Source organism: Atta cephalotes (genome assembly GCF_000143395.1).
Source record: "Atta cephalotes unplaced genomic scaffold scaffold00095, whole genome shotgun sequence".
Classification (NCBI taxonomy): Eukaryota; Metazoa; Arthropoda; class Insecta; order Hymenoptera; family Formicidae; genus Atta; species Atta cephalotes.
Window position 1 is genome coordinate 68,390 of NW_012130159.1, and position 12,282 is coordinate 80,671.

At 29.6% G+C, this 12,282-nt stretch overlaps 1 protein-coding gene across 1 annotated transcript in view; it reads right to left on the reverse strand.

The window, feature by feature from the left end:
• Window positions 1–3,045: 3,045 nt before the first annotated feature.
• The window catches only part of LOC105624917 (metal transporter CNNM4), a 13,441-nt gene continuing 4,204 nt past the window's right edge, over window positions 3,046–12,282 (reverse strand). The window contains exons 2-14 of the mRNA XM_012206258.1: window positions 6,961–7,210; window positions 6,712–6,867; window positions 6,439–6,594; window positions 6,174–6,362; window positions 5,901–6,074; window positions 5,460–5,631; window positions 4,998–5,189; window positions 4,771–4,917; window positions 4,527–4,667; window positions 4,174–4,446; window positions 3,861–4,096; window positions 3,541–3,762; window positions 3,046–3,210 (exon numbers count right to left, since the gene is read on the reverse strand). Coding sequence (XP_012061648.1) covers window positions 3,046–3,210; window positions 3,541–3,762; window positions 3,861–4,096; window positions 4,174–4,446; window positions 4,527–4,667; window positions 4,771–4,917; window positions 4,998–5,189; window positions 5,460–5,631; window positions 5,901–6,074; window positions 6,174–6,362; window positions 6,439–6,594; window positions 6,712–6,867; window positions 6,961–7,210 — 2,473 coding nt within the window. The remainder of the gene's footprint in view (window positions 3,211–3,540; window positions 3,763–3,860; window positions 4,097–4,173; window positions 4,447–4,526; window positions 4,668–4,770; window positions 4,918–4,997; window positions 5,190–5,459; window positions 5,632–5,900; window positions 6,075–6,173; window positions 6,363–6,438; window positions 6,595–6,711; window positions 6,868–6,960; window positions 7,211–12,282) is intronic.

The following is a 12,282-nucleotide window of genomic DNA, read 5'->3' on the forward strand; positions in this document are numbered from 1 at the left end:
TATATATATATATATATATATATATATATGTATACATATATATATTTATGTAATTATATTTATGATATAGAAAAGATATAGAAAGTTAGAAATTTTATATTATAATTCTTATATAAAATGAAAAGACAAAAAAACGATGCGAAAAGAATCGGATAAATGATAAAGTATAGCAATTGTGATATATAATTTCTAGACATTTTGTAAAGATAATTAAATATAATTTAAGGAAGAACATATATTTATTGTGATAAATATTGTTTCATATAAAACTTTGTCACACGTCAGATCAGCTCTCTTTGTTACTGAATTCAATTACTGAAATTACATTCCTTTACAAGAGAATCCTCTCGCTTTTTAACTTTCGCTTTGTTTACTAGCGTTGATACTTTTGACGTATATTACATATGTAAATGTAATTAATTTTTCCTAGTAATTGGAGGCAATAATTTTCATGCTTTATTTAAAAACGAATATAAGTATGCTAAGTATGCTCAACGATCTTAACATACTAAACATATGGCAGTAAGTACAAACTTACTAAATAAGGATTATAAAATCATTATTTAAAAATGGTAGACATGACAAGTCTCAATAAATATAAATGTAAAATGAAGAGCAGATACATATTAATACGACATTCATTATATTATACATATTATGTGTAAATCATCGCTGTAAAAAATGTCACGTTTTATCTTCCATGCTGTAACTTCATATATATAACAGTTTATTGTATCTAGACCTATTAGTCTGCAATAGAATGCTGTTTCTTTTTTATCAGGTGTAATATATTTCTTCTCTACATATAATATTTCTGTGTTTTAGACTCAGATAGTACAAAATATTAATAATATTCATCGCAGTTCTCTTATTGATTTCCTTTTTGTAAGTACTTCGATCAATAATATAATCTACGAAGAACAATATCAGGTAACCATTTCCTATCTCGTTACATTCTATAGAATCCAAAACCAGATGTTGCATCTTGTAAAATATTTCAATATAGAGGCAATCCACGATTAGCAGACTATGCAGACGTATTTTAAGTTAATTTTTGTTTTTTCAATTCTGTTTTACTTCTACTGTGTTTCAGGTCTGCTAATATAGAATTACCTCATGTAGATGCATAGAAAGGCTCGATTTATGCCTAATAATTATAGTACAGTTGTACATCACGTTAATGTATTTAATATACATATATCATAAGTACTCAATTAACAACATTATAAATTATAATATACATTTGTCTCATGACTTATAAAACAGAGACCAACAGTTTAAGTAAATTAGACTCCTGAAAAAGTATTAACAATATTACGCAGTGAAAAGAAAGTTTTAAAATATAAGCATTCATTTCTAAAATTAGATAATTATAATAAAAGACAACTTTTATAATTTATAATTTATAATTTAAATTTCACTCTGAATATTCTAGGATATACTAGATTAGAAAAATTCTACTCTTAAAATAAACAAACGTTTTCTTTAGCAAACATTTAATCTTTCATTTTCACGTAGTAAAATATCATTTTAAGATAATAAATCAATCAGTCGTCAAATTAATTTATTAAGTACTTAATAAAGAAAGTTATTTAAAGTTTACAAAGAGAACAATATCGAAATCTCATTTTGTATTTTGTATTTACATTTGTATGATACAAATATATAGTTTTTATATCAATACAGTTTTAGCTAAATTATAATATTACATGTGTGTTAATCGGAAATGATTAAATTGTTGCTAAGGAAAAATCAAATGCAAATCAAGCAAAAATAAACAAAAAACGAAATTTTACTTCGTTTTCTAATCTTACTGTAAGAAAAACAGCACATATCTCCTACATTCATCTTAAGATCCTTTCGTTAAGATAATAAATCGCAAGAAAAAGTGATATAAGTACGTGACTGCACCGGCTATGATAGGAATGTAACTAATGTATTGATAAGACTTCAGTGTCTTAAAAAAAAGAAAAAGCAGAAAGGAATACTCCTAGTAAAATTGATTTAAACACACAACGATAATATCTATATAGAGAATTTGTTAAGGCACATAATATAAATATAAGTAATTTATATCAATTATCAAGTCATTTCCTCGTTGCTACTCGCTAATTGGGCCATTTCAAACTATCATGTACGTTTAGATTCGTATACACAACTAAAAAAAAGTAACTAAACTCTCCAGTTTTCGGGGGAAGTGACTTTTGAATAACATATACTAAACCTTCTCCAACTTTTTTTCTCGTTCATTTGTACTGTTTTCTAATATATATGTATGTATGATGATAATATTCGACCGTGTGGCTAATTTCATATATTTTACTTTTGTTCTCTAACGAATCTTTCGTACTAAAATATATTCAAAATAATGTCAAGGCATTATTGCAGCGTAGTTTCTATCACTTTTCTTTCAATTAGCTAAAAACTGTACCCGCAATACCGTTTACTTGCATTGAAACAATCGTAACAATAGTGTTTTGATAGAACATATGTATGTGACGCATACTATATAAAATCTAGAATAAAAAGAATAAAAAGAATCTTAAGAAAGACAGAGAAGAATCTTTGATACATGCAAGCGTAAGATAAAAATAATTTTTTTATTTTAAGATAAAAAACCGACATGTTACTAAATAAATTTTAATCCTCTTATTTTCTTTTTTTTCGTGCGTAATTAGATAAGCTTCAAATAGATATAATCGAATATATTATCGAATATATTTTGATTTCATCATTTATTATCTATGAAATACTATATGACAACCGATTACGTATTATTTTCTTTATTGCAAACTATCGACGTAAAGTTATTTTTTTTATATTTATGAAATTTACTGATTCACGAAAAACGGGTACAGTTTCTAAGCCAATCGCAAAAAACATGAGGTGCCTGTTTCGCAATAAATACCTAAATATTTCATGGAGTATCTAGTGTCACAGTAGCAAAATATGTCATGCCAGCATGTTCCGCTCTGTGTTGTTCGATGTTTTTAACGTTACTGACTTCGTCGACAGTATCGAGTGCCGTCGACCGTTCTGCAAGCGTTAAGAATTATCCTGTTTAGGCAAGAGATTTGTTCGTTCCTCGTCATTCACTTTCTTCATAGCGGGCGACATGCGTGTCATCTCGGACTGCCGAATGAGAGTGTCTGAATCTGGTGCGTTCAATGAATCACGTTTAGCTTGAATTTCCACTGGACTCGTTTGTACCTTAAATACATATATTCATCATCAATCAGAAAGCAATAAATTTCGCATTAGCTTAATTTTATCGTGAAATTTGAGATATCTTAACCCTTTGGCAGCAATAGCTGGATCATTCCAGATTCAACAGATATTTATTAGTTTTTGCAGATTATTTGTACATCTTCTAAAGAAATTAAAATTGTTCGGAAACTGCTTTTTTCCTGCTATTTTATACACTGAATTTATACGCGGAGTAATTTTTTGATTATCTAATAGAATATGGACCAAGAATGATTTTAGCCATAGTCCTTCGAAGAATACATCTGAGGATTAAAATGTGAGACATGTAGAAACCTTTGCTGATGAATTTCTGATCTTTCCATCATTCCGGGGTGAGATAAACTTTGAATTTGTGATTGGACTGGCGCTGACCGGAAGCGGCGACGTTGGCGCCGTCACACTACGTATGGGTGAATGAATAATGGAGTCCTTTCCCTTCTCGTTGTTAATCCTATCCGCGGGCAAAATCGGAGATTCAGGTACACTACGATCATCTTCCTCCAGAGAATGCAATAACTGCAAATTAATAAGTCAGTCAGTCAGTTCGTCCAAGATTGGCAAAAAATTTCGTAACAATTTCTAATAGCTTATGATTTATATAACATTTATACAACCTTCTCCACTTCATCGTCGAATTGTTCCTGACTAGGCAGCGGATCTTTTTGTCTTCTTTCGAGAAGTGTAGCGCGCTTTGCGGCGAGGTACAGAGATCTCTTGACTTTTACGTAAAACACTTCAGTTACTGCGCGCACCGTGTAATCCGGTATAAAGGTATGACGTAACATTGAATCCAAATTGACAGACTGAATACTTCCGACTGTCTGCGGGTTTGCGTTTGTAGGCGACTCGGCTAGGAATGAAAGAGCTTATAGTGAAGCTCCATTTACATTTTGGGTAAGCATTAACAAAGCATTATCTTATTCTTACCGATTCCAATGTTAGCGGTAAGAGCCTGTGATCCAAAATACGTGAAAGGGCCACTTTCAAACATCATATTTTCTTTTCCTACCGTTACTTCGACGCGACCTTCTAAAATTAGCACAAAGTAATCGACCGCTTTTCCCTGCTGATAAATTATCGCAGCCGGATCAGTTTTGGCTTTCTCGCGCGATTTCACTTTAATGTGATAAATAATATCTTGCTTCAGTAAACGTCGCAGAATCGTCTCCGATATAACATCGGACTTAAACGTATCCACAGCTAAAAATTACACAAGATATAATTACAAATCAAACATCAAAAGATATAAACGCTTTGTCAATCCATCCGATATTGCTTACTTGTTGACAAGTACTGAAACATTGCCAACGTTAATTGTGGTGAGATGTGAATTCGTTGATTTTCCTTTTTCTCAGCGAATATGGTGAAATCCGTTGGCATTTTTGGACGGACCTGCCTTTTACGTTTACTTCTGTTATCCGCTGCAAAAATTAATATTCGATTAAACCTTACTTAATTTGAGTGTAAACTTGAATTTTCAATCATGAAAAAATTTCGCGATAAGCATGAATAAGCAAAACCTACTGAACACATCTGTCTCGTCAATAATCTCAGCTTGAATCAATTCTTCGATAACATCTTCCAATGTTATCAAACCGATTACTTCGTAAAACGGATCACCTTCGCCTTCATTATTAACTCTTTGTACAAAAGCCATGTGGCCTTTGTGACCTGAAAATATATGCGATTATTATCACTTATTATTTTCGTGAAATCTATAAAAAAAAAAAGAAGAATGATATCATACAAACCTTCCTTGAATTGTTTAAACATTATGTCCAATGTAACATCTTCAAAAATAAAATTACATGGATTTTGATAAAATTGACAAAGTGTCTTGAGAGGCGTATTATCATCGGGATCAACAAAAGCGAGATCTTTGATATACAACATTGTTACGATGTTCGTTCTTACATCTTCATACACTGGTATACGTGAGAATCCTAAAAAAATAAATTGCACAATTTAATCCCAATTAATTTAATAAGTTTACACTATTCCATAAAATTGACAGGAAAATATTCAATAATTACTATTAATAATTATTAAAAATAACCATATTATATTAAATTATTATCAGGACTTGATAAAATTAAATATTGATTTAGGATTTATCTTTAATAAGTGTTTGTTTGATTAAATTGATAATATTTAGCGTCGATTGATACAATGGAATACGCAAACATCGCTAAAATTCTCTTAAAATATTGTACCTGATTTCATAATCTCAGACACAGTTTCAAAATCTAGAATAGCGTTATAATTCAACATGTATACATCTTCGATTCTGGTCATTACATCCACTACAGTCTTCTTCCGCAGTTCTAACGCTCCTGCAATTATATTTACTTCATCTTTTTCTAAATCGTTGTATTCGGTCGTTACCTAGAAAGGGTCCTGTATAGTATTAATGTATCAATTTCACGTATTCATGCATTTCAGGCATTTCTAATAAGATTTTTCCACGTGATATTCGCAGTTGTAAGCATTATCAATATTTGTTAAAGATAATAAAATTGTATGTTATATAAAGGAACTATGTTAATTGTAGTTATCATTGAAAACCGATGCAACTATAACTTACTTTCTGATAACAATATGCAAGACATTCTAAGTTAATTTAATTATTATACAGTCATTTTAATATTTCTTACCTTGACCAGCTCTTTCAAGCGTTCTCGATTATACACATTTCCAATCTCTTCGCCGAGAAAAAAATCAAGACACTTGCTAATTGGGTAACTTAATGGAAAAGTAATTAGCATTGTCAATTTAGTCAGATAGATAGTATTTGCGCCGACACATAATCCGTGTCTGCTACAAAAAGCCTATAACGCAACACATAATAAATCATACTTTTAAGCTAAAGATCAAAATTTTCGAATAAATTATGGAAAAAAGCTTTTGCATAATATAAAAAAACATACCTGTGGCGAAATTTCACCGAAAATGACAATAGCTAATGTTGAGCAGATAACAGCAACAATCCCGGATGTCAACTCATCCAATATTATTGTAAATATTGAATTGACAAGAACATTGGAAAATAGAATAGAACACAAAAGGTAATTTCCGTGATTTCTTACTGGCTGAATAGTTCTTGCATACCTTTTCTCCTACAGAAAAAATAGAAGTAACGCAACGTAAGGGAAAACGAAAATGCAGATAAACTAAGAAAACAGATTCGCTTACTTTTTCTGTACCAGTGTTACAAAGTATTTTCAATTCGGTTCTATCTATTGCCATTAAACCGAGATTGAGACCGGAGAAAAGTGCGGACAAACTGAGACAGGTGAGAATGATTAAGATAGCGATCCAGAGCGGTAGTAATTTCTCATACGTGCTGATCTAAAAGATCCGAATTATAAATAATTCTACTCTATAACGAAATTTTATATTAAGCCTAGTTACATGTGTCTAGATAAAATCGCGATGGTGAAAAAGAGAGAAGAGAAATATGCTCACAGTGTTGTGCAGCGCGATGCCTTGGTGTCTAAACAATACAATATCTTTATTTAATCTCTCTTTTTCATATAACGGCCGTTTTGTGCAAATATAAAACGACGATCCTAGAGGGAGTACTACACGAACGGTTGCCGTAGATTCCTCTATATTTTCCACCTTAAATATTAAATGGAAATTAAATAATATTAAGTATTAGTGAAAAGTATCCTTTATAATATTTTTTAATAACTTGAACGGTGATGTACTCACTGGAAACTCATTACTTTTAATTTTGTCGCATACACTGCCTCTATCCGCCGGAATGTCGGTGAAGGTGATCAAGGTGTCCTCCGTGATACCGGTGCCGAATAATCGAATTACCGCGTTAGTTCCTGCCAAAATCATCGGAATACCTTTCTCGTCATGTCTGGGTTCTTTATCGGCCGTGTCTATTCGTAATCCTTCGATATGTATGTCTGTGTAATTAAACGGAAAATCGCGTTGCGCACGAAAATATTTTCTGGAAATAAGAAATATATTCGCAAATTAATTCACTTCCCATCATTATTGTATCATTGTGCGTCGCTGTTATTATTATAATTGTGACACAGATACATTTAAGCATAGATATATCCCGCGAAAAAAAACAGTAATTAATAAATGGCTATGATGAGTGACACATAAAACGTGTTATCAACACTCATTTTCGAGATACCAATTTAACTCATTAATCTATAGAATTAATCATGGAGAGTCCTTTAATAAATAAGGCTATCATAAATAAGGCCTTAAGATAATGAGATAATGATATTTCAGATTGTCGATAAATATAAAAATTACGTCACTATAATAAAGCATGCTTGTTATGCAGTTAAGTGTTTTTATCTTTTTAAATATCGCATGAACTGATTTCGTAAAATATCGAGTGCAAATAAAAAAACCGCCTTTATGTCTTATTTATTTTCTTAAAAATTACACAGTGCAACAAATTTGGATCAAACAATAATAAGATTGAAAATAAGACCGTTTATGTAAGCACATCTCATAAATACGTGAAGCGCTATTTTCGGTTAAAGTTAGATGTTCAACTATATATATATATATATATATACATATACATACATACATATACAGGGTTTGGAAAATAATGATAAATCTTTCGCATGGAGATAGAATGGACTAAACTGAGAAGAAAAGTTCTCTATCATTTTGCAATTTTCGTAATAGTTAATAAGATATTAATTACTAAAAATTGCCGAAAATTGATTTTCAATAATTTTTTATTCAAATACTGTCAATTTTACAGGAAAACTTTTCTCAGAAACTCATTTTCTTCTCATAAAACTCTATGAATTTTTTCAGAATTTTTTATCAATTTTTTAGTACTGCATTTTCTGATTTTTATCAACATGAGAAAATACAATATTAAAAATTCTGAAAAATTTAAAAAAAATTCTTAGAGCTCTATGAGAAGAAAATAAACAATTTTTGTCTTTTGCAGTTTTTCTGTAAAGTTGATAGTATTTGAGTAAAAAATTATTGAAGCCAATTTTCAGCAATTTTTAGCAATTAATATTTTGTTTATTGCAAAATAATAGAGGATTTTTCTTCTCAGTTTGGTCCATTTTGCTCCTATGCGAAAGATTTATTCATTATTTTCCAAACACCCTACATATTTTTTTTCTTCAAATGAATTGTTTCAAAAATATGATTGCGTGCTGTTACTATTGAATTTTCAATATATCAATACACAATCAATTTGAAACAATAACTCTCCCAAATTTAATTAATCTATTTTTAGTTTAAAATCAATGTTTTATTTTTCAACAAGTAATGAATTTCTTGTAGGACTTTTTATATTGAAATATACTTTTCAGAAAATTCCATCAATTTTTAGAAACTCCGCTTTGAACTTTTTACATAATAATATGCAAATTTGTCTAATATACATAATATACATAATATACAGCTATAAGAATACAGCTATAAGCTATAAGAAATTTAAATATTTTTTCATAATATATGAAAATAATGTAATGATGTGAAAGTCTTTTTTTATTGCTTATATATCATTTTAAATGATTAAAATAAATTTTATTATTAAAATTATTAAAATTTTATTGGCAAATATTTAATGTAAAAAATTATACTGATTTACAAGATTTTATGTTTCTCAATTATTTGAATGGTGATGGATTCTTTTGTATTTTGCTCCGTAAAGCAAAAGAAAAAAGTTATAAATTATTTAAATTTGTAATTTAAAAAAAAATAAAATCCTTAATTTCTCAGTATCTGATTATGAAACTTTTTAACCTGATATTCTTTTTCAACGGCTAAAAATAAGAATTCCCATTCGAGTGTTGAGGAAAAGAAACCTTATTAATACCAGTGTTATTATACAAATAATGAAGGTAGAGTTTGAGTTCGTTTTAACCGGAGGATTTTGCAAAACAACCTTTTCATAAATCAGAGTGAAAGGTCGATTATTTTAACATCGCATTTTTTTCGGTTCGATGAAGCAGCGTCGGAGGAACGAGTCCGTAGCATAATTTATAATTGTAGAAAATGTGACGTGATTCACATGTATCAGCTACGTAAACGTCGCGTCGTGCGAGCGACGAATAATCGCTAAACGGCGGGATATAGGTCGCCAATTTCTATTTTTGTTCATAACGCGGGCCAAGTTTGAGTTGGTTTGAATATTGAATCGCAGACTGTTGAACCACCGCCAAGCAAGCAAGTGTGGTCAATGGTAACTTAACGTTTAGATAGCGTGTAGTTATCGCTTCGTCCCTGCTGTTAGACGAATTCCTCAACGTGCCCAAATGTGCGCGTCTAAAGTTGCGCATTCCACTCACCGGAGCGATAATATATACGCCCTAACATTTATCATTGTGCGACACCATCTTTTACTTCCTAATACGATACGTTTAGCTCTCTGCAATGTTGATTGACAGGGTAAACAGTTGTTAAGGAAGAAAGCAATGAAAATGTGATTTATTAAAACTAAACGGTCCACATGCTATACAAAGTCATCCGCCTTCTCATAAATCAGCGTCATAATATTTGTGGGAACAAACGTAGATAATTCCGATGTATATATACCTTTTTTTTATATATTAGGTGTAGCCAAAAGAAATCCATTATTTTTGCATGAAATTGAATGGAAAAATAATAGATTTTTTTTACTACACCTAATATATATATGTATCACTTTCATTCTCGTGCCGATAAGTCGATTATATAGATGAAGAAGTAGGAAGTAATGAATTATCTGTTTACAGGGATTTTAAACTATTTCTCTGTCATTATTTGTGTCACCTTGGATCTTTGTTTAGGGTGAAATTGAAGGGTCAAATTGGAATTGAGATTTTTAAACCAGGAGAGAAGTAGTTGAATAGTGGATGGACTAATGAATTTATTTTATATTATCACTTTTAATCAATTATCACTTTCAATTAATTACTAGCAGATAAAAATTAACACAAAATCAACACATATTTAATTTACTAATTTATGTTTCTCTTAAAATTGTAAATTGATTCATCGAAAACTGGAAGAACTTAAATTTATACTATGATCGTTTTGGATTTACTTAACAAATCTTTCTATAATTTTCAGCTCCAATTTTATTGTACTGTAAATGTGTAATTTTTTTTTGTAAATATTTTTGATTTTTAAGATTTAAAGGGGCTCTCTCTTGACTGTTCACGTTTCCTATGTCTTTGTTTTAAAAGTAACAAAACAATATTTTGATCGGAGTTCCATGAAATTTAAATGAGACGCTAATGGAAAAATTAGAACGATTTCGTTTAAAAATCTCTGTTGGAGAAATGGAAAAAAGTTATAAATGGAAATGTATTTTACGTCAAAACATGAAACATATGTATATAGTCTTTGCCAAAAATATCAGGCACCTATATTTTTTGTTTCCTGATGATCTGTATTATATATAACTTTAAAGGATTCTTAAAACAAAGGATAAGTTACAGTAAATTTTATAAATTTTTGAGTTAATTAATGGTTAATAAGTTGCCTAATATTTTTGATTAAGGTTATACATAAGAAATTTTATATTAAAAAACGTTACATTATAGTGAAATATTTACATATATATATTTCATCATATAGTGAAATATATACATATATATTACGTAGGCAGTTTGATAAGTCAATGACTTTTAAAAGAAGACTATATTGAAAAGTAAGTCGCATTTTAGTAAAAAAAAAGAAAGTAAAAAGAAATCGCTGACTTATCAAACTGTTCACGTACAGTTTTGTACAATTTTTAATTTACTAAATTACATATATTAGATATACAAATAAACATAATAATTGTTCACTATTTTTTATGGAATACAATATTTATTTTAAAAAACATCGACATGATTCAATCATGAAAATAATCCATTTTTTATTATCTTCTTCCACCTTTTTTTAGGCAAGTTATATAAATTCTGATTTGTTAAAAAGATTAGTCTTTATTTGCAAAAAATTCATGAAGCCATTTTGCTATCGACATTTATAAAATTTTTGTCAGACTAAGATTGCGTTCCGCTGTGCTGTTCCACTTTCAACGCTAATGCGTCATTCTACCTTTATCGTTCTTTATAAGTAAAACAAGGATAGAAAGCACTGATAGCACTGAACGCGCTCCCGCAACGCAGCCTTTAGTCTGGCAAAAAATTTAGAAATGTTGCTGAAGCAAGAAAATATGATTTGATGTGTGTGAATTCATCGCAAGATTAGTTTTTCTATCGATTCGGAATCTTGCCTGAAAAGAGGAGGAAAATAATAAAAAAATTATAAAGATTACTTTCGTGACTGATCTATATCAGTATGTTTCAAAAATAAATATTAAATTTAATAAAAAATAGTTAATTATTAATTTGTATTGTAATTATTAATTTCTAACTAATATATATAATACATATTATATTGTATATATAGAGAAAGCCTCTATTGTGAGATAGGCATTTTTTCAAAATGAGATAGGCGTCTAATATGAGATAACAGCGTTTTCGCTAAACTAATAATGCTATCTATTGATTCCACCATGAATTTATTGTTCTTAGATTGAAAACTATTTAGTGGAAAATTCATTATTAGATCGTGCTAATAGTAGTTGCAAAAAAAGATTTTAGAATTTGGATTCGGTCTTCAAGTTTCGTTGAGATGAGCTTTTAATCTTGTTTATTATTTAATAAGTAAATATTTGGCAATAAATTCTTCATGTGATGATAGAGTAAGATCGTACTAATAGAAAAATACGTAATGTGTTGAATTGCTTAATTACAGGAGTTAGATTTGATGATCGTAAAACCGTAAGGCACAGAAATCGTAATATGAGATACCCATTTCTAATATGAAATAATCTATGTCATAGTGAAAATCATTGCTGAAGTATAAAGTTATTGTACAATAATAAAAAAGACAAAATCGAAAAAAAACAATCGAGTGCCTGTTTCTGCGATGCTCGGTTCCAACTACCTAAAGACGAGTCAGATAAGATATATACAATGTATCGTATACTCATTTTGCACTGCCTGTGTTTATTTGTATTTTAGAAACATTAAATGAGATAATAAAACG